Source organism: Siphateles boraxobius, unplaced genomic scaffold (genome assembly GCF_051911475.1).
Source record: "Siphateles boraxobius isolate OS27281-9 unplaced genomic scaffold, OSU_SipBor_1 19, whole genome shotgun sequence".
Lineage (NCBI taxonomy): Eukaryota > Metazoa > Chordata > Actinopteri > Cypriniformes > Leuciscidae > Siphateles > Siphateles boraxobius.
Window position 1 is genome coordinate 22,710,010 of NW_027508799.1, and position 24,255 is coordinate 22,734,264.

At 37.4% G+C, this 24,255-nt stretch overlaps 1 protein-coding gene across 8 annotated transcripts in view; it reads left to right on the forward strand.

The window, feature by feature from the left end:
* Window positions 1–24,255, forward strand: part of anks1b (ankyrin repeat and sterile alpha motif domain containing 1B) — a 163,775-nt gene that overhangs the window by 57,111 nt on the left and 82,409 nt on the right. For 6 of the 8 annotated variants that reach the window (XM_077234313.1, XM_077234314.1, XM_077234320.1 and 3 more), the window contains 3 exons: window positions 319–435; window positions 10,869–11,019; window positions 21,024–21,160. In XM_077234313.1, the coding sequence (XP_077090428.1) occupies window positions 319–435; window positions 10,869–11,019; window positions 21,024–21,160 (405 nt within the window). Of the gene's footprint in view, window positions 1–318; window positions 436–7,515; window positions 8,114–10,868; window positions 11,020–21,023; window positions 21,161–24,255 lie in introns of those variants that run through there. The other 2 variants (XM_077234318.1, XM_077234319.1) reach the window with 2 other exon arrangements.

Consider the following 24,255-nt stretch of genomic DNA (forward strand, 5'->3'; position numbering starts at 1 on the left):
TACAAAAAACCTTAGGAAAAGAATCAGACAAAATGGGTCATTGAGAGTCAGTATGCATGTATGAAAGTCAAATGTAGCTTATTTGGCTCCAAAAGGGCTAATCTAGACTGAATTCCTCTAACAAAATGCTGATTGGCTCATTTAGTTGTACGGTAAACCTTTTAGGATTTCTCCCATTCATTTCTCTCTGATTGGTCCGTCTCTTTTATACAATCTCTGTTTTATCTTAATCTTGTGTTATGTTGGCATGAGCTGAGATCCTGTGTGTACTACTGTTGATGTATGTAACTGTATGTATCTCTCTCCACCTGGCTGTAGCGTCCCACTCCCCCGTTGCCCCCCGCGATGGAAGAGGAGGAAAAGAGCTGCGGACCATCCGGCCTGTGGGAGGCGCTCACTCCCTGCAACGGCTGCAGAAACCTGGGCTTTTCTCAGGTACACACAGTCTCACTCTGCCTTTCTTTACTATGCAACCACAGACTCCTTTAGTGGATAACGAATTTATAAAAGGAATGAAGTATGCATCAATCGTGTTTGGGGTAATTACAAGTAACGTGAGTTATGTAATCAGATTACTTTTTTCATGTAACTAGTAAAGTTACTTTTTCCATAAAGTAGCACAATTTATTTTGTTTTCCCATTTATTGATTGACTTCTCTCCTGTCCCCTTGTTGAGAGAAATCAGGAGTAAGTGCAGAGGCGTTGTGTGCGCTGTGTGAACTTGATGGACATTGTATTGTTCTAAATTAAATGTGAACATCTCATCTCACTTGCACAAAGACAGATTCAGTAATTCAGTAAAATGAATATAAACAGTGAACTGCAAAATTTATTTCTATTACGCAAACCTGCAATAATTAAATATGTTAAATAACACAAATACTTTATATACTTTATGTATTTAATCTCACTTTATTAACCAATGTCTTTGCTGATGATCTTTGATTATCCAATTCAACCATACGAATAAGCAAAAATGACTTTAGCTAAACATTACATTTGTTTAGTTTTAGCCTTATTCATTTAACTTTTGGTGTGAAAGGGCCTTTACATTCGCCAAACATGTATTAAAAAAACCAACAAGCAAGTTCAACCCAGGTGAGAAAAAGTAAGGGAGAAGTAACGTAACATTACTTTTAAAAGTAACTTTCCCTAACATTGGTCATAAAGTAGTCCAGATTTTATATAATTTATCTATTCATAAATTTAATTTAAATAATTCTTATTTAATTGATCTATTTATTTGATAGATTCACATGCTTTATGATGCATTGTTAATTTATATGTTTTTTTTTAAATGCAGTAAATAAATAAATAAATAAAATATTATAATATATTAAAAAAGTCAAATCTATCTATCTAATTAAGAATTGATTTATATTTCTTATTTTAAAAATATAATTGTTATATTTTTATATTCATATTATTAATAATAATGTATTTATTATATACATTTAATGTATTAACATACTTTATGATGCATTTTTTGCATTTGATTTTAATTTCTTTTACAAAAATGATTGGCGGATCCCTAAATGGGAATTAAAGAGTTTTATATTCATATTGATTTATTTATATTAATTCTCATGGCAAAATGCAAGATGAATCAGGTATGTAAGTCATAACGTTGTTATGGGAATCTTAGCCAACTAACCGCGAAGATCTTCAAAGACTTCTGAAAAAAGGTTCTTTTTATCTTTAATTCTGATTGTGGATGAAAAGATAAATGTGGAAATGTTGAGTGGATTGATGTTTAGGATGCTTTTATAATGCCAGAATGAGCAAGAGGGATTCCCGTCCCTCAGACAGGAAGTCTAATCATCCCACAGGAAGTGTAACCGTGTAACACGCTGATCCGCCCACCTGCGCCATGTGAGGAGACCTACCGCTACCATGGAAACAGGGATAGTGAAGGTGGGGGAGGGGAGACTCAAGCTCCAAGTTGGGGTTCCTTGGACGGCGAGTCATACTTCTGCACCCGCAAACCAATCCTGAACTCCGTCACTGGCTCTCCTCCGCAGGGAGAGAGATGCACACGGATTCTTAGGGGTTCTCGTAGTTGCTAGGAGACACAGAATTCATAAAGTACAAGGCGTGGGATATCCACCCACTTCTCAATTGACAGATCTGAGTCTCCATCAAAACAGGTGCGTCACAGCACTGCGCAATAACATCCAGAGAAAACATCCAGATACAGAGAGGGAGAGACTGGGTATTAGCATCTGCTTTCTCATTCAAGCTGCTCTCCAGCATTCCTCTGCCTCTTTTATTATTTTTCTATCCATTCTTGTTTTTGTTTTTCCTGTTACGTCATACATTTGCATATTTCAAATCTGGGCCTGTGCATTTGTGTTGTTTGTTTTAACGGTTTGCACTTTTCCCCCTGCTTCTAATCCAAGTGATGCAGTCAGCAAACATGCTTTTCATGTTTATGCTGAAAATGTCTTGTGATTTCAGACCAGAGTAAGGGCTCCCATCTGTAGCATCTGCTTTGCATTGTTTTTCTCTGCAGATGAAATTACTGTTTACAAACAGACATTCTTTAGTGACATTTTCAGATGGAAAATACCTGTACCAGGACTACAATATAGTGCGGTTTGGGGGGTTGAAACACACCTATGATAAACATTTATGAATATTTTTTGGTGTCTTTTTTTTATACTTTAATACACCACATTTCTTAGGTTTAGGGATTTTGTTTGTTCTTCATGAAGAAAGTATTTCTTAGAGAGCAAATTATAGGTGATATTAATTTACGCTTACAATAATAAACATTCTTATTATACAATACATTTATATAATTCGTTTTTTTTAGATACTTTACAGTTAAAAAGTTTGGTGTCAGTAAGATTTTTTTCTTCAAAGAAATGAATACTTTTATTCAGCAAGGAGTATGGATGCATTCAAATGATCCAAAGTCACAGTAAAGACACTGTTATAATGTTCCAAGATACTTTGATTTCAAATACAGTAAATGCTGTTCTTTTTGAAATGTTTTATTCATTAAAGAATCCTGATAAAATTGTATTATGGCACCCCTAGTAAATATGATCAAAACTGGCTGTAAAAAATAAATCTGCATCGTTTATCCTTTTGATCTTTCATTCAAAAAATTGCCAAAAATCTAACCTTTCATTGAAGTAAAAGAATTGAAAGTGGGGGTGAAATCACATTATGAAATAAATGTTTTTCTCCAAAACACGTGGGCCACAATTATTGGTACCCCTAGAATTTTTTACGAGTAAAATATCTCTGAAGTATATTCCCATTAATGTTTACATTTTTTTTAGCACACCAGGGTGACTAGGAACATGAAACTGTCTAGCTATGACTTCTTGTTTCACAGGAGTTTAAATATGAGGAAACACAGAGGCCAAATTCCCTTATTCATCCATCACAATGAGTAAAAACAAAGAATATAGTTCTGATGTGTAGCAAAAGATTGTTGAGCATCACAAAATAGAAAGTGGCTGTAAGAAAATAGCTAAAGAATTGAAAATCCCCGTTTTGACCATCAGGGCAATAACTAAGAAGTTACAATCAACTAAAGATGTTATGAATCTGCCAGGAAGAGGACGTGTGTCTATATTGCCTTAATGCACGGTGAGGAGGAGAGATTGAGTGGCCAGAGACTCTTCAAGGATCACAGATGGAGAATTGCAGAGATTACTTGAGTCTTGGGGTCAGCCTATTTAAAAAAAAAATCAAACAACCCCTACATCACCACATGTTGTTTAGGGGGGTTTCAAGAAAAATCCTCCTCGCTCGTCAAAAAACAAACTCCAGCATATTCAGTTGTCAGACACGAGTGGAACTTTAAACGGCACAGGGTTCTGTGGTCAGATGAAACTAAAAAAATAGCTTTTTGGCAGCAAACACGCTAGATGGGTTTGGTGCACACAAGTATAAAAAGTACCCCATGTGTACAATTTAATGTACCGTTGGATATTTAATGTTGTGGGCATATTTTTCTGCTGGAGGTCCTGGACTTCTTGTTCAGATACATGGCATTGTGGATTCTATCAAATATCAACAGATAAAATATCAAAACCTGACGGCTTCTTCTAGAAATCTTATAATGGGCCATGTTTGGATCCTCCATCTGGACAATGATCCAAAACAAATATCAAAATCAACACAAAAATGTGTTACAGAGCACAAAATGAAGCTTCTGCCATGACCGTCCCAGTTCCCTGACCTGATGAGTTGAGTGAACTGAAGAGAAGCGCCAACATGGATCTGGGAATCTACAGGGTATGGAGGAATGGTCTATGATCTCCTGTCAGGTGTTCTCCAAACTCATCAGGCATTATAGGAGAAAACTCAGAGCTGTTATCTTAAAAAAAGGAGATTGCAAAAAGTATTTAATAAAAGGGTTCCAATAATTGTGGCCACGTGTTTTGGAGAAAAACATTTATTTCATAATGTGATTTCCCCTCCACTTTCAATTCTTTTACTTCAATGAAAGGTTAGATTTTTGGCAATTTTTTGAATGAAAGATCAAAAGGATAAACGATGCAGATTTATTTTTTACAGGCAGTTTCGATCATATTTACCAGGGGTGCCATTAATTCTGACCATGACTGTAAATGTTTCTTGAACAGTTGTAATGTTTCTTGAGCATCATAGTATAATGATTTCTGAAGGATCATGTGACACTAAAAATTCAGCATTATAAGAATAAATGACATTTTAAAATATATTAAGAAATATATCAGAAATATTAATATATTAGAAAAGTTATTTTAAATTGTAATAATATTTCACTATATTACTGTTTTCAAAAACATTAAAATGTTACCGACCCTAAACTATATATATAATGATTAACTGATCGGTAAAACCGTAGCACTATCGATCGTCATCACTCAAGTGGTTTTATTCTGAGGTTGCTTTTTGTTGTTCTGATAATTTAATTTATTGTTATCCTCGGTTTCCATACATCATGGATTACGGCTAAACTCTGGCATTTAATTGCTTAATTTGGTTGGTGTTGTCCAGCCCAATGACTTTGTGCTCTTACAAAAGCCACTAATTACAGCTAATCAAGTGCTCTGGGAAGTGAAGTTTTTCATGTGTATTGTCCATTTTAATCAGCCAGATTGGCGTTATGTGTGTGTGTGAGTTTGTATTAGAGGAAACTTATGTCCCTATGGTCTCCCTAACTGCCCAGTGTGATTTAGGAGCCGCTCCCTGTGTTTAATAGATCACTTTGAAAACAGTGCTGGGATAAGAATCCTAAACTACTGGTTGTATTTTATGAGCCGTTTAAAGCCATATACAGGAGATTGAGTGAGAACGGGCCTTACTGCATATAAATATACAGCCTTCATAAAGCTGGATTCAATATGAACTTCTTATTAATGGATGATTTATAAAAAACATTTTCCTGTTTTAGGAGTGATTTCAGTAATAAGTTATTTACCACCATTCGACAAGACACAATGACATTTTCTCATATGCTTCCTTCCTATCTATGTTTGTGCAGTTCTCTTGATACCAATTTTGTGTGGCATTAAAATTGAATGAACGACCACCATCATTACTTCTGCTTTTCTTAGGTAGCATTTACGCAGTCTCTGACTCTCCACTTAAGAATTCATTGTTGTTAAGCGTTCGGATTACTCACGCTGGCGCTTTTGTTATGTCGTATAAATATAAAGGAAAGCCTTGACTGTAGTTATTCCAAAGCAGCAGGTTCTCTCGAGTGATTGCATTAAATGTTTCCTCCGTCATATTTGTTTTAATCTTCATCGTCCTCCTCTCCCACAGTGTGGCATAATCTCTTTTGTATATCTGTGACTCATGTTTAAAATCTCAGAACCCCGACAGTGGCTTCATCTACCGAGAAGGTTTCCGCACTTCCTCCTAGGTGCTGAGAGATAATTAGGGCAACTAATGAATGTTAACTTCTCCTAGACTGTACAGGCTGTGCATGATAAGGTGATGACAGTTTTTCCTGCGTAAGAAAGCTCTCAGGAGGGTTTAAAGCTCAAAATGCCTCGGTCTGCCTGCTGGCCCTTTATGGACTATCTGCTCAGAGTGTGTGTGGTTGACTAGCTAAGTTTTTTTTCCAAATTTGTCATGCTTTTTGCCGGGTTTTCCATATTGTCACTTGCTCGTCACTCTCTCTCTTTAAAAGTTTAGTTAACTTATAAAAGTTAATGCCTGTTCCCCTTCTGGGAAAACAGAATAAAACTGTTGATGACTCATCCTGCACCAGACAGATTTTTGTCCAATCAGAGGATCTCTACAATGAGAATGCCCCACTAGTTCCAAAACATAGTTTTAGCAAAATTATTCAAAGAGATACTTTTACCTCAGGGGAAAATTGAACTTAAACCAAAATTGTGGCTTTTAGTCAATGCATGTTACTGTAGCTTTGAAGTCATGCATATGGCTTTATTTTATTTTGTTTTATTTTCAGTCCATGTCTCATAGTGTTGAAGCCATTTCAAAAGTTCACAATTAATGCACCTAAAGCTAATTGAATGTTGCGTATCCCTTCAATTATATCTTTCCCCGATTTCCTGATTTAGTAGGAAATACATCAAAACATGAAAGACCTGCCACACACAAGTAATTTAATTAGGTCTGCCAGAAAGCCCAAACTTTTTTTGTTCTTTTATTGCCATAACTCCAGGACTCAAATTTTTTCCCCCTGAAAAACACAAACATAAGGAACAACATAATTATAAACCTTGACGTTTTAATGGGTTTCGTGACAAATAGTGTTTTACAAAGAGATGTGTGATGCTACGAATAACAATAGTCTGTGCTGTTTGCCACAAATATACTTGGGAAAATTATTTTTCAAGCAACAATATAGATTTATTTTCAATTAAAATGCAAAATACTGTTTTTTATAACAGTCGGTGTTCTCAATCCAATCGGCATTAACATGTATGGCAAAAGGTTAATTTCGGATCATATTTGTTAGCATTCACTGACTAAACAAAGCCTTCAGGCCTTTAAATCACATAAAACATCTAGTCCTCTCAGCTTTTGGGGTTTGACCTGCAGATGTACCTCATCCAGTGTGCTGAAGCAAAAGAGCATCACAGAGTTCATAGTTACATTGGGAGCAGGTGCTAAATCTGCAAAGGTGTTTAATAGAAGAAGGTAATAACTGCCTCATTGCCACTTTAATTAGCTAATTTTCACTTTTCATGCTTTATTCTCTTTCTCCAACTCTCTGTTTACTCTCTCTTTCTATCATCTCTTGCACTACATCGGTTATATATCAGGCAGAATGAGATTATTTTGGCTGGAAGTCTTTTAGTGAGAGAATGGCTGTCTTGAACAGGCTACATTATCTTGCTGATGTTATTTATTTGTAGTGCCTTCATTTTCGCGCTTATTGTTTGTTCAGTTTATAATGAAGCCTCGCTGTGAAGCATATTGCAACAAAATTGTGTAAGCCTTCCTTCCCACCACTGGTATCATCTCTGCATGCAAAGCCCTCCTCTAAAGCACATGACCATACATATCTACCCTCTCTCGCTTTATATCAATCCTTCTATCTGTTCTGAGAATGTCTCTGAGGGCCTTTTATGCTTTGGGGTCCTCCTCCAAAATATGCAGAGCTCAGATTAGAAAAGCACAGGAAATGACTGGCCATCCAGATCAGATACTGTATCAACTGAGAAAATAGCGAGAGACAGAAGGTGACAGAACTCTGGATAAATGTGAAGAAAACCAAAGGGAATAAAGCGAAACAAGCTGATTAAAGAAGAGAATGAGAAAGGGAGGAAGACAAGAGTTAAGCCGGCAGTAAAGTCTATCAGGCCCCAGTCACATGTGCGGCTGAAGATTGTAGACGTGACTGAGGGACGTCCGGGCAGATTTCCTATTTGAATCCGAGTCCAGCAACTGCAGCTCTGTATCAGCATGCTAATTGCTGACTTTAACCGCTTCTGTTTGTTGTGTAGTCTTCCTTTTCTGAGAAAAAAAAAATGAAGTTCCTGTCTCTGCTGTCAGAGAGAGATAGAGAAAGAGAACAAGAGTTGTAGTGTGCTCGGACAGTCAGGCGCTGCGGGGTCGTTTTGGTCGTACGCTGAAGAGTTGAAATTCTGTCACAGTGAAGAAATCAGGATCTGCTAGAGATAAAAAGGTACTGAACTTCTTTAACGTAAGTGTGTAATGTATACTCTTGTGTGTGTGTGTGTGTTTATAGATTTGGGACAAAATTGTTCTTAGAAATCTTTATCTGGCAAAACAGACAATTACTTTTTTCTAAATGATTATCAACAGAATTATATATTGAATTATTTTATTTTAATATATTATTTATTATTATTGTTATTGTTTATTTTTACTATCAAAATTATTATTATTTATGATATTACTAATATTTATTTATTTATTTGGTTTGTTTATTACATATAAATGTATTTATTAATTATTAATTTATTTCATTTTTGTTTTTTTTTAAAACTACTTAGTTTTCTATCTGGATAAGGGTTAGCTTAGCAAAAATTATGTTGTATAGTCATATTATTTCAGCAGCAGTATAACTAACTTCAGTGGAGGACGATTGCCATCCACAACTTTACTATAGTTTTTTCTTGTTCTATTCTGCCAGTTGGTAGTTTCCTGTGCAAGCGTGTGCATGCTAACATACAATGCAGGAAACCACTGATTCAAAGCCCGTGCATTTCCCCTCTTTCCTGCTCTCTCAGAATTTTCCTCGGCGTGTGCCTGACTCCTGTGTCCCGCCCCATCACGCTATTAAAACTGACACAGAAAGTCCAATAGTATAAGTTCTTGTAAACGCAGCTTTGATCTATCTCCGTCTTTCTCTCTTTCTCACCTCTCTATTATTTTCTCTGTTGATTTCTCCATGTGGCTCTCTGGAGGGCCTCTGTTCTTTTTGACTGGAGCTTTATTCAGTGTGGCTCAATTGGAAAGAGAGAGGGAAAACGATCATTAGAGGAAGTGGGAAAAGAGTAGAAAGTTTACTTGGATGTGATCAACTAGATGAATATTTGCTAAGGTACATTCCTAACAATATGTTTTGACTTTAGTATGAAACTTGCTGATTGCGGTTGGACTTTTTGAATTCGACCAGTAAGCAACCACCTAACCACCACCCAGGACACCTGTTGTGTCGTTGTGGCGAATTTTGTAAGCACCATTTTCAGAAAATGTAAAAAATCGAATTATGAAACAGTAACCACCCAGAACACCCTAGTAACACCCTGGCAACCACCCATAACAAATTCCTTAGCATTATGGAGATGACATCGAGCAAGCATCACTCACAATTAGGCCTACCTACAGTAGCAATTCTCTAGTAACCACCTACTAGCAACAGCCTAGTAAACACAGTGAAAACCCTAGTAACCACTTGGGATGTGACCGAGTACCTTATTTGGAAAGGCACAGATAATGGATTAAGAATGAACAACAAATTCTTCCACTCTAGCATTGTGGAAGTAACTTTTACAAGGGAAAGTATCACACACGCACATACAGAAAACGAACAAAAAAGCTAGTTATGAGATATCAACTACATTAACCACACATAAACCTCGAGCAACACCCTAGCAACCACCCAGAACCCTCTAGCAACACCCTAGCAACCACCCAGAACACTCTAGCAACACCCTTGCCACCACCCAGAACACACTAGCGTTGTGGAAGTAACTTTTACTAGGGAAAGCACTACACATATGGAGATGACTTCTAAATGGGCAAACACCGCTCACAGTCACCGAGAAATGTCCTGGTAACAAACCAGACCACTCTAGTAACCACCTAGTAACGAGTAAACGACCTACACCATAGCAGTGCCCTAGCAACTACCTACAGCAATCTGCCATCATAGAGGCAAATTTTGCATGGGTGAGCATCACTCACAATCATCTAGTAATGCCAATTGCAAAAATGCAAAATCTAGCTGATCTAGCTAACCCAGAACACTCTAGCCACCGCATAATAACAACCTTTGCAACCATCCTGAACACCATTACATAATGGAGGTGACTTTTACAAGGGCAAGTACCACTCACATACAGAAACGTAAAAACAAAAAGCTAGTTGTGAGAAGGCGACTATGGTAACCACCCAAGCAAACACCCTAGCATAATGTAGACGAATTAGTCTTGCGGTTATGAATAATCATACCCACGTTAATACACATTTAACCACGTTTATATATATATGTGTGTGTGTTTTAAACCACCTGTGTTTGAGTATTTATGGAGAGTGAATGTTGGAAGGAGGATTTAATGTAATCTTGACTAAGATCTGGTCTTGAGTGTCTATATGGAATTAACTGAACAGCTGTATAATAGACACATCAGTAGATAGACAGAGAGAGGGAGACAAAGGTCTTTCTTTCAATCCCATGTGATAAATGGTCCTTCCCCTGTGCCCAGTGCATGATGGATGTGTCTGATGCTTTCTGGGTGATGCAGGATTTGGGACTGACAGGTAGAGTAATAGTCATCTGAGAAGAAATCGATGGGGTTCATGGGAAATAAGTGCGGTGACAATGGGGGCAGCCTGTGCTATGTTTACTTTGAGGGATGGTTGCCCTCACACGCCTCCCGTGTTGCACCCATAAAGACAAACAGGCACCAGGAGGTGATGGCAATGTTTCACTGAAGATGATGGAGCAGGCTGTCATGGGTGGCTGTTTATCATCTATTTATCTATGTCATTGTGCCCATGAGACAGAACAGTCTGTCTTCATGGGGAGAAACTCTCAATTGGATGCAGAGTGTTTTTTTTACACTTGAAATGTGTACACTTGAAACACTTTTTCAAGATGATATGTCTATCTATCCTTCTATCTAGTCTGTCTGTCTATTTATCTGTCTGTCTGTCTAAAGACTCTGGTTTCTGTTATGTTGTTTTTGCAGGACAAGCGATGTGGTGAAATTGCCCATTCTCCGTCACTGGACGTGTTTTTACCAGAGGATGAGGACAACCCATACGAGTCAGTGGCTACAGCTGTTACACGCAAACCTTGCTCTCTTGACATCCAACTTCACAACGCCTGTCCTCGCAACGGTTGGTAACTTCTAATCAATGAAAACTAGCAAAAAATCTATCAATAGAAAATTTATGTAAATAATCTCCACATGCACTGACTCAGCATTTATACCTATCAGAAAAATACTTTGTACATCTCAGTAAGTCATCATAAAGCATTAGCAGTCCATTTTTCTTCTATATGATGCATTTCCATGTCAAACAAGATACTCAGTAAGGAAAAATGGGCAGGACTTTGTATCCATTCGTAATTGATTGGATTGTGAAATGTTCATAAAAATTTACATACAGTATATATATTACTTATTAATATTATTATTTTTATAATTAATTAATCATTTATATTATAATTATTATAATAATTGTAATACAAAATAATATACAGGACTATGCAGAGAGCTTCTCAGGGGTAGGGTTTAGGGGTGTAACGGTACACAGAAGACACAGTTCGGTACATGGCAGATGCACAAAGTTCAATATGACACTTGTTCAAGAAATCACTGAAAGATGAGCGAGAAGGAGAAAAAGTGGCATCTACATCTAAGCCTGTTTCCACGAGGAGACAGCGAGTGAAGCAACATCCGACGCTTCCCATTTACAGAACAGACATATTTGATCACTGGACTGAAGTGAGACTTAACAGCAGAAACAACTTAAAATGCGTAAAAACTGTAAATAACCTATTTTTATTTGTGTACAGTCACACACTCACAATAAACAACAAACCATTGTGCTTTTGTAAAAGAAAACAAACAGGATGGCGCTTTTTGCCGTCAGGGTTTCCTTTATAGTGAAGTTAAAGGAGCGTGTCACAAATTTGGATCGAATCTCAGCGTATATAGGCTACTAGCAAGCTCTTGTGTGCCATATGAACTTGTTTTGGGTTGGCACATCGATCATCTCTTATTCTTCTGCTCTTTTTCCTGTTGAGACGGTTAGGAAACAGCGTTGCATTACCACGCGCGCCTCCTTCTGGATTGGAGTGTGGATCGCCTGTGACTGACTGTATTCGTCGTCTGACTGCATGCACCATACCGCGATGGTTCGGGACGAATATATGTACTGTTACACCCCTAATATATATATATATACACACACACACACACACACTGTATAAAGACATCTGTTACAATGGTAGATATTGTAAACAGACTGTGTGGTCACAACTACTGATATAAACGTCTTGTATTTTAGATGTACAATAAGCATAATAATTTAATTTTTTTTAAAGGGAAAAAAGTGGACTGAAGGTTAGAAAGCATGACGCTCGTGTCAGAATGCCAGTCTGTCAGTCAAGTCCAAAGCAAGACAAAACCCATATAGCAACGTGTTATGCCAAAGACGTCGCGGACAGTCTGAGAGCAGATACATATAAACCGTAAATAAATTACTTTCCGAGTGATTCGTTACAAAAGTGTGCATCAAATAATAGAAGCTCGAGCGTGGGTGTGTGGTGCGCTGGAACAGATCTCATTCATGCATGCACATTGAGCTTCTTCTTTTCCTTTTAATGATGATCGGCAAATCCACTTGAAGATGCATACTGCCACCAACTGCACAGCACCTGCGTGACAGCTGACGTAAAATAAAGGAGCGGGCTTAGGATAGCCGAGACCGATCAGTTAACATTTTTTAAATTGCACCCCATTACCAATCCTCGAGATCGGCTCAGAAAATCCCTAATTATTATTATTATATAAAATAGTATCACAATAGTAAATGCTTCAGAATCCAATCAATTCCCAATTGCTCCCAAATCATTACTTTTCTTATTATATTTGAGTATATTATATTATAATATAAATACTTCACAGAATACTGTCCATGCTGTATTGATTTGACAAACACAGAACACTTGGTCCCATGGCGCCTTGTGGCGTTTAGGTCGATGCGTGTAGTCCTGGGATGCTACGGCCCCTGCCGCAGTACTTTCCTCTGGCATCCTTCCTGCGGTAAGGGTTAGGGTTGTCGTGGAAACCGCTTTAGCCTTACCCAGAGAGGTTAGTGAGTCACCTGTAAGTTGTCGTGGAGACGCAGTGAGCAGTGTTGCCTGTAGGCCTGTGATTCACACCTGACTCTATTAATGCAGCCGCACAGTCTGGCGGGACTTCACTTGATGTATGTGTGTGTGTGTTCTACTATTTCCTGTGTTACTGTACTTTAACCCTCTGTTTGTGTTTGTGCTTGAGCGGACGTTTGCGTGAGTGTTTGTGGATTTTGACCAGCTCTATTTTTGGCCCCCCTCAAGCTATCTCCACAAGCATGAAATCACAGCTTTTACAGGACTGTTCTCCTCCTGATTATAGTCAACACTGCAGTTTTGTGCTGCAGGATTGCACAGGACCAATCAAAACACTCACATCAGTATATCCCACAATAAATAGAGATGCTCACACATCACAGTTATGATGGCTTATCACATTAATCATGGTCTTGGAGGGAAAAAAAGAGACAAATGTATGGCTATATTTTGATTTCAGGTAGACTTCAAATTAAGTTTAACTTTCTGACTTCTAAATATCACAGTTTAATTGCAATTGAAATTTTGCAATTTTTCATTGCAATTGAAAAAAGTAATTTCTTGTTATTAAAGTATTTTTGTGTATATCACCTCCTTGAAATTGATTGCGTTTGGTGTTTAATATAATAATAATATATGCTGGAGACGTTTACTAAATGAATAGAGAAAGAGAAATATGTCTTCATAGTTCAGCTATCTAAGTCATATCTTGAATGTTAACCATGAATTGTAAAAAATGACTTGCAACCAACCAAGCAGTTGTGAAATCTTTGTTAAGAGCTACTCACAAGCAGAATACTAAATGATTCAAGTTTACAGTTAAAAGATCATGGAAGAAGGTCATGTAACTTTTATGACTTTCAACAAACTCACAGCAACAGAAAACTAGTCAGTTCAGTTCTCTGCTAACTAGTTAGTTGTCAACATAAGTGTAACTGTTTCCAGTCAGTTTTTGTTCTTTGCAATAATATTGTGTGTTTCACGGTCAGATTGTGTGGGATTTGTTGAGGATTTATTTAGTGACAGCTTGTCAAAAACAGGATTTAGGTGGAAAGAGTTAAGACGTGGCTCAGTATAAGTCTTGTTACAGCTGCTTTCATGCGTCATTTCCTGTGTATTTATCTCTTCTCTGTCCCTATCTTCTGTCTGTTTGTCCTCTCTTCTTTTTTTAACTAAAATGAGTTTGTCGTGTTCAATTATGGACACATGTGATGAGCGAAATGTAAGTCTCCTGTTTTTTCCCTGATGTGGCCTCAGATTAGTTCAGCTGTCTCCGGTCCTTCATTACCATACTTCAGCAAATCATATCTGTCTTTCTTTTAACCCTTAAACGCATACCTCGGGTCTTGCCTCGTTCACACTGCAGGGGCTTAATGCTCAATTCCGATTTTTTTTAAAAATCCGATTTTTTTTACAAGGCCATTCACATTTCGAATTAAATGCGACCTTTTGTGATCTCCTGTGTGAACGTGAACGTGAAAATAACCCAGAAGTGACCCGCATGCGCAGAAGAGTACTCAACGGTCAACGACGTCACTTGTTGTTTGCGGAAGTAGCTAAATATGGCCTGAATAGAGCTGTCCCCCCAAATGTTAATTAAATCAGAAACCTCGCTTCCCTTCCATTGACAGCATCAACCGCCATAGTTGTTGTTTATCTTCTCATTCCCACCTACTTCAACACAGAATTATGACATTTGTCGTATATCAATGACATGCGGGTCGGATACATGTGTCCCGGCCGTTCAGAAGCTAGTCGCATTTCAAAAGATCGAATACATATCGGATTTGGACCACATACCCAAGTGGCCTGGGTCGCATTTGAAAACATCGGATCTGTGTCGTTCAGACTGTCATGAAAAGATCAGATACAGGTCGCATAGGGGCAAAAAAATCGGAGTTTCAGCCTGCAGTGTGAGCGTAGCCTTAGTGACCCGGGACGTCATTCAACACCCTCCTCCTCATTCACTTTTTAAAGTTAGACATCAACCCTGCTTAGTATTCCTCAATCAATTCATTATAAACAATAAAATAAGATGTATATATATACATCTATGATTCATATATAATATTGTATACCATATATAAAAGAATGCCTGTTTTCTCTTTATTTTTGGTAAAAATTGTATGGGGTTGCTAACGACCTCGGGTGTGTAACGGTTTAAGTATATTATAAGAATATACAATAATTGAATTCTTTGATGACTGAATAAGTGCAATTCACCTTTATTCCACAAGGTGACAATGTCTAATATACAAAGATGAAATGATGTTCTCGCACTCAAGTTACAGCAGGCAGAAAACAAAAGAATAGGAAGTATCATCAGCAAAACTTGAAATGGCTAAGCGATTTACATCAGAGCAAGTACTGAACACAATTTAATATTAGCGTCACTGTCATTTGATGGTGGATCTGGTGAAGAAGCTGTCAGCGATTAAAATGTTGATTTTGAAGATTTTAAAAATTATAGTTTTGAGAATGTTTGAGATCGCGAATATGAGCCAGATGCTGAATGTACTGGGAAATGAGATGGGACTGGGAACAGTGATGATGGTATAAAACATCTACTCAAACTGAACCCTTTCAAGCTCCAAAAGATAACAAAATATGCTGGATTTTATTCCTCTGTAATTCCTACTTTAATATCAGGAGATATCAGAGATAATATCAGTTTTATATTATCGCGACAGGTAGAGATTCATCCATGTTAGATATAGATCCTGGTCACTAAAGACCCGAATATGTAATGATTATAACATTCATGAATTTAAGGGTTAGGCATTTGTCCAAATATATATATATAAAATACCTTGTTTCTCTTCAATGCTTCAATACTTTGACTAGTGTGGTGGTATGAAAGAAGCAGTCACAAATACAGTATAAATTATCTAATTTATATTCAAATTACATTTAATTTCATTTTAGCACTTTGACCAGTGTGGTGGGTTTAACAAAGACAACATGGGCATAAGTACAATGTACTTTTTGTTTAAACATAAATACAATTAATTTATATTTTATTTTATTCAACTACAAAATTTAATTAATTAATTTTCTCTGGAAGTACCAAGGAGTGCAGGTAGGGTGTCATTCAGTCAATCCATCAATCAATCTTAAATTTACAATATAGTACTACAATCAGTAGCAGTTTCATCACTAAATTTGGTAATTGTGCCATCAAAACTGCACATAATATAATATAGTAATATGTCTACATATACTGTGTTGCCGGAGTAATGGCCTGCTAATCTTTTAGCATCCGGGACTGAAGAGTCTCGGTGTTCCCATGGCTCCTACATGCCTCATTTCTCTCTCAGTATCGTAGCTCAGAGAGGTTAATGGCTAATGGCTGAAAGAGTAAAACACAAGTTGAGTTCATCCCCGGCTTCCTGCCCATTACCAATAGGGTCAAGCCCCACTGAGCTTCCTACCACAGTCACAGAGCTGCCTGCTGTTATCGCAAAAACAGCTGCGAGCAGTTTTGACAGTCACACTCTTTCCCACCAGCTCCGTCAGGGTCTCTCTTTTTACACTCGCACACGTACGATCCCCCAACAAGGACGAGTGTTTTGATCCACGGCGAGCATCGTTTTAAGCGGCCCGCTGACAGGCGTCAACAAAGAAAGTACACATAAATGCGCGTGCAAACGACAATCGAGTCTGCCATTTTGTTTCAATTACTAACGCGGCTCAGTTTAGTGCTTCATGAATATTCTGCCATCATTTGCATGCCAGAGGAATGGAGCTTGTCAGTATTCATGACAGTGGTGTGTGTGAGGGAAAAAAATTATCTGCGTATAGAAGTGTGTCCATGTGGACCCAACAGACTTAATAGGATTCATAAGTCTGCTCAGCGTTCACCATGAATACAGAATATCTTTTTATCATATAATTACAAACTCCTACTGTCAGTGTCAAGAGAATAAGGCTGACATATGTTTGTTAACTCACTTTCGTGTCAGTGAGGTGCACTCTGAAATATTAAGCAAAAGTGAGTGTTATCTACAGTGGTGATTTTATTGTGAAGCATGCTAATGTTTCAGATGTGTGCAAAGTCTGGAACAAACACAATCAAGCATGATCTATGCTTACTCAAGAACTGTTTAAATGACAGTCACAGCATCGGATGGTTTCTGTCATTGTTTTTCCAGACATTTACCTACAGTAGCTTACTTAATGAGTACAACTTGTTAACTCATCATCAGGGTGCTTTAAACATGTATGTAACTCAGACATACTCTCCTCCTTGAAACACAAGGTGAAATAAAAAATATATATCTTGGCTCTTTTTAGTATACTGGAAGTCAATGAATACTGGGACTGTCAAGCGTTTCAGACACAGATTTATCCTTTTCTATGGCAACTATCAACACTGAAATTTAACTGCAGCAGTCAGGTGGTACAAGTCAGCTCTCTTTAAGTTGCGTTCATTATTATAGTAATGTTCTTTGAGACACAGGGTAATTTGAACACATACTCTGCTCTGTGCGTTCATGTGTTTTGGAGGAGGCGTTGCTTTGGAGACCGCTCTAAAGGGAGGTTGGGATCAAAGCTAGCTTATTATTGCTAGTGTAACGTACGGACAGAGGGGGTCGGATCCATGTGCAGAACTTTATTAGAACTGAAACATAAGCAGAAATGAACCAGGCACACAAATAAACAAGGGCAATCCAATAACTCGTGGTGTTAACAGGCGTAGGTCGAGGTAGGCAGGACAGGTTCGCAAACAGTCCAGGATACAGGCAAAGGTCGAGAGTCCAGGGAAACACGGAGAAAAAGAACAGGGAATAACGCTTAGAAATGCACGCTTGCAGTGTAACAAGAATTCGCAAAGGACAGAGGAGAAACACAGGTTTAAATCAGGAACTCAATAACCAATAATGAAACACAGCCTTACATAATAACATAATGAGTCCATGGGGAAAAACATAACACAATGAGAGAGTGCCCTCCAGTGGCTCTCGAGGGCACTACAGCTGCCGATCGTCACAGCTAGTCTCTCCGAAATTGCCTACCCTACCTTTAATGTCTTCTGAAGCCATGTAGTTTTGCGTGACAAGTGGATGGAAATATGAGCAACATTTACTTAAAATCCCAGCTCTCCTTTCACCATTAAGAGTTCATGAGAGTCATTCTTTTCAATGAATCAATTGATCCAGTTCACTAAACCCTTTACAAGGATGCTCTGATTCATTCACTTGAACTGATTGTTCTGCTTCACTACTTCATTGACTTATTTAATCAATACTTTGTTGTCATTGGTTAACAACTCTCTGGAGGGGAAGATGTTCAGCGAATAATGACTTCAATTTCAGTCTGTCATCACAAATCAATAGTATCATGGCCTACTAAACTATAATATTAACCACTTTTATGATATTTTTATGGTGCTTTTACAACATTTTGGAAGATTGAATGCTCTCATTCTCTTTCATAATTGCATGGAAAAGAATATTTAATTTATTTTCCTTTGTGTTCAGTAGTAGAAAATTATAAAGGTTGGAATTACCCTGATCATAAAGGTGAAGATGAAGATTTACTACATATATGAATCTTTTTTTTGTGTGAAAAATTATTTGAAATGAGGTGCCCAAACCTCACGTGTCCAAAGTGAGGTTTTGTCAGATTTAGCTCACTTTTGGGGAATATTTTGTCCTTGATGTATAACTAAGTAAATATAATATGAATGTTGCTTGGATTTTATCTGTTTTATTGCCTAATTACCTGCTTGTTTATTTTTTCCTGTGAAATGCAGGAGGAAAAGATGATGCTTTTCACTTGTTTTGACTATGGCAAATCTTGTTACTCATCTTCCTGCCTTTCAGTTGGCAATCGGCAGATTTGAAAAACAGAAGGATAGGAAGATGAGGAGGGTGATGAATAAATGTATGCAGCTTGGATTCGTCTCTGATTTTGTCCGGATGGATGCCGTAGGGCTTGTTGACTCACTTGGTAGTCACTCGTTTAGAGCTAACATAATCATCCCATACTGTTTTCCGCATTCCTTCATGCAGAGCTGGAGAGACAGTGAATGCAGGGATGGAGTTACTGTTTCTGAACAGCATGGCTTTCTGTAGTATGGGCGTGTTTGTGATTGATGGGAAGGGTTTTTCTCAGTAATTTGGTGGAGGAGTCAGATGTAACCAACCCTTTACCTCGTTCTGCTCTCTTTCTTTCTCTTTTCCTCTGTTTCATCCCTCATTCACAGAGAGTGATCCTACTCTGGGGAAATCTGCTCAGACCATAATGTGATCCCACTCCTACACTGCAGCGAATGTGTGAATGTATATACAGTACACGTGCTATTTTTGAATTATATGGTTTGAATCCAAAACACGCATACAATAGTGGTACAATGGTTTACATTGATGGTGTCAGAAGGTAAAACCATGGTGCTTTGATAGATACCATGCTACTAAATGACTTCCATATTCAAAATAGTTCAAATACAAGTTTGCAGTATAAAGCAGCATAACAGACTTTTTTGTACAGCTAAAATAACTGGAAGCGAATGACACCGTAAGTCTTACACATTCAAGTTTTCTTATTATTAAATTATATTAATATATTAATAATAATAATATTGTGAAATTATGTAATATTGTGAAATATTATTGCAATTTAAATGAATGATATTATATTTTAATATATTTAAAAATAATAATAATAATAATATAATATAATTTATTCCTGTGATGGCAAAGCTGAATTTTCATCATCATTACTCCAGTCTTAAATATGCTGATTTGGTGCTCAAGAAACATTTATTATTATTAATGTTGAAAACAGTTGTGATCCTTAATATTTTTTTGTGAAAACCATGATACGTTTTCGGAGTTTTGGAGTTTGTTGATGTTTGTTGGTGTGGATTGGAGTTTGTTGATGTTTTTTGGAGTTTCTTGGGGTTGGTTGGAGTTTTTTGATCTTTGTTTGAATTTGTTGAAGTTGATTGGACTTTGTTGGTATTTGTTGGAGTTTGTTGGCGAAGAGTTGGTTGGAGTTTGTTGGTATTAGTTGGTGTGTATTGAAGTTTGTTGAGATTGGTTGATGTTTGTTTGGGTTGGTTGGAGTTTGTTGATGTTTGTTTGGGTTTCTTGGGGTTGGTTGGAATTTGATGATGTTTGTTTGGGTTTCTTGGGGTTGGTTGGAGTCTGTTGATGCTTGTTTGAGTTTCTTGGGGTTGGTTGATGTTTGTTGGAATTTCTTTGGGTTGGTTGATGTTTGTTTGAGTTTCTTGGGGTTGGTTGATGTTCGTTGTAGTTTGCTGGTGTCTGTTGGGGGTTTATTGGTATTCGTTGTAGTTTGTTGACGTTTGTTGGTTTGTTGGTGTATGTTGGAATTTTATGGAGTTTGTTGGTAGTTTGTTGGGTCACTGTGAATTGGCCTTATTGAGTAAACATGCAGTGATTGCCCAATATATTTCCGTTCCATTCTCCATTGTAATAGCTTTTAGTATATTTTTTTTATAACAAACTGAGGGGCAAGTCCAAAATATTTTCTATGGTAACTTGAGTATAAGCTGACATTGACAAAAATAGTAGATATAACCCAGAATATTCCAGCAAAATATGCTAAAAACCATAATTTAGAAAATAATTGACAAAACACCATAATTTTAAAAATATGATGGCAAACCCCCCCCCCCCCACACTGTCCTACACTGGCTTTCAGAGTGTGTGTTAAAGGTAATGGTGCAAAGGATCTGCATTAGAAGCTCACTGTTCAGCCATTTCATTAGCACTGAAGACACAGGGTTCCTTCAGAGTCTTTTCCAGCGCTTGCTGGATGTTCATTCTTTGAATTTCTGCATGATTTAGTTTCTTTCCATAAGCCCTTTCGCTTCCCGGCTGCATCGGCTATAAGTAGCCCTTTATGCTGAGGACTTTTTAAATCAATACATTTATCTGACCAATTCCGTCCTAGTAGTTAGCTCATTGTTTTTAATGTATGAATCCAGCAGTTTTAATTTCAGTATATCTCTCTCTATTTTGTCTCTCTGAAGGCCACTTCTCACATGTGTCGGTCAGTGATGCAGGGCGAGGTAACCATGGTGACGACTCTACAGGCCTGACTCCTGACTGCTCGCCTCCTTCACCTGATACGGCCCTGAGGAATATTGAGAGAGTAATCCGCCCCCAGGTACACACACATACAGGAACACACATCCACACAGAGTCTATTATGTTGCTCTGCTCTCAAGGTTAATGGTGCTCTTTTAGATAAAACGTAGTCTGGCTGTAACTATCACAGCATCTGTGTGTGGGAGTCATACATGCGCGCGCACACACACACACACACACACACACACACACACACACACACACACACACACACACACACACACACACACACACACACACACACACACACACACACACACACACACTCTCTCAAGAGCAGTAGTGTCTTACATCTATGCTGAGATACTGAGCATTCTTCATCTTAATTATATGGCTATTATAAATATGCACATGCCCGATGGGCGGATTCTCTTCATGCTTTGATATGCAATTGTCCCAAGCCGCCCTCATTTTCACAACTTATTTGATTATTATCAGTTACAGTATAGTAATATCAAGCTTTAGTATTCCCAAAAAGTGCCTGGACACTTAAAAAGCACGTTTAAAAGTGTATGAAAGTAGTTGCGTTTACCAAACCAAATGGCATTTAATAATTTTTTTGAAAAAAAGAACAGAGGCACACTAAGCAAAATATTATAAAAAAATATAAAATGTATATATATTTTTTATTAATTATATTAATATGAATTATAATTAATATGAATTGTTTATTAATTATTATAAATTTACATGTTATCATCATTATAAAACGGACTGTAAAATAAGTTTAAAAAAACAAAGATTATTAGAGTATGTTTTGAAAGAAAATACTATTTAAAATTTACTACTTCAAATATTATGTTTAATTCAAAGTTGTACTTTTCTTTGTAATTATTTGTGAAATGTACTTGACATTTCTGACTGCCACAATTCATGCTGACAAAAGAAATGATACAAATCATGCACAGCACAAATACCCACCGAAAAAAGTACTGAATGCAATTTGCATGCTGCAATTGTCTATCTTGCGATTTTGAGAACTTGTTTGTGGAAGATACAGAAGAGTATGACTATCTGACATACTTTACTGAGACTCTACAGAATCAGTGTACCACTACAATCCAGACACATGAAACAGTTCTTTAACCAAAAATTTCAAAATCTTTATGCCAAAAGTGTGCTTGAGTGGATGCTAGGGCTGCACGATTAATCGTTAAAAGATCGCAATCTCGATTCAACCCCCCATGCGATCTTAATCCTGCATTTCTACGATTATGCCAATGATATTCAACGAGATAACGCGCTAAGGGTGGAATGGTTCGCACTTCGGTTTTGCGGTTCGGCACGCATGTGATTCGTGGATTAACTGCTAAATATAACCATCATAGAGTGAAAGTTTATCATTGGGACGTGTATTGTCTTGCCAACTTACACATTCAAACTATTTTAATCGCAGAAGAAGAGGCGAAAACCGGGACTTGCGCGTTATCTGTGCGCACAGCCCCCAGCAACACACTCGTAGCGCAGAGAGAGAGAGAGAGAGAGAGAGAGAGAGAGAGGCGCGTGTCAGACAGCGCTCGAATACAGAATTGATTCCTCTTTCACGTTTCCTTGCCCTTGAACGGACACATAAACACAAAATTGTCAAAATACTGTTCAAGTGAAATACTGACTGTTCACTAGTTTTAAATAATGAGTGAACTTTATCAGTTAGGCTATTAGTTTTTTTAATGTAGCTATCGAAAAACTTCAAGTGAGCTTTAAGTAATAAATGAAAAGCAAAGTTATATTATAAAACAAAGAAATAGACAAAGACAATTTTTTGTTACTCCTGCACTTTATTATACTGAATGTCCTGTGTTTTTTGTTGTTGGTTATTTTTTTTGTACTTGAGTGCAGTAAATTTTGGTTGAAAAAATGAGAATCGTGTAAGAGAATCGTGATCTCAAGTCCCGTGGAGAAAAATCGTGATTCACATTTTAGCATGAATCGTGCAGCCCTAGTGGATGCCTGTTAAAATGCTCCTCTCCATAATTTTATCAGCATTTGATAAATTACCATGGTCAAGATTGCTATATAATGTTCACAAACAGCTTTTTTAATCTAATTTGGTTACACTTTATTTTAAGGTGTCTTTGTTACACTGGAATTACACATTTAAGAACTGCGTAATATTAAGTAAATACATGTGCTTACTATAGGGTTAGGATTAGGGTTTGGTTTGGTTTAGCTTTGGGTTAGTTGCATGTAATAATGCATAATTTATAGTTATTATGGTTGCACTTTATTTTACAGTATGTATACTTCGTGTACTTAGCTATGAAAGTACTGGGTAATATAAGCTAACTACTTGGGTTAAGTTTAGGGGTGGGTAAAGGTTCAGGGTTAGTACAGTACCTAGTTATTACCCAGTTATTACAATTACTATAAGAAGTACATTGTATGTACATGGGAAACAGGACTGTAAAATAAAGTCCTACCCTTATTACTATAGTAACTGCATGTAACATATGTAATAATGACACTGTAAAAAAAAGTGTTACCCTAAATGTTTGTTTACCAGTACCAGTGTTTAATTGTCCCAGTCAAATAGTGCTGACCATTGCAAATTAGGCTCAAACTAGTGCTATATTGGTGCAGATAGTCCCTGATTAAACTGGATTGCAAGTGGTCATTGAAAAGGTATTACCAACTGGAATTAGAAAAAAATGGCTCAGAGTAGCCTAATCTAATTAGATCTGGAAAAAAACTCTAGCATCATTTGTTTGCAGATGCCACTTGGTTTCATATTTTATACAGTATCTAATATAATTGAAATTGTTTGTAACTGTGGCTTAGGTTTTCAAATTCAATTTGAGGTCACTTTATATGATGTTGTCTCTCTCCTGATAAGTCTCTTTCTCTCTCTCTGCTGGCGACTTATTATTCTCTTAGAAGAGTGTGAATGGGCTCTTTATTCGTCCCTGTCAGAGTGCTCAGTACATCCTATCAGAGTCATGTTTGTCCTCTTTTCAGACGAACACAATCACTCGTTTATCTGTGCTGGCCTGACTTTGGGCCATGCTGCTTGTGTGCTGAGTGCCTGCAGGATTAGAAAGAGACACAACTGTGCATGTTCTCCCCCACTGTCTACAACAACAAACTCCACAATGCCCCTGTCAGGCACATGACGTA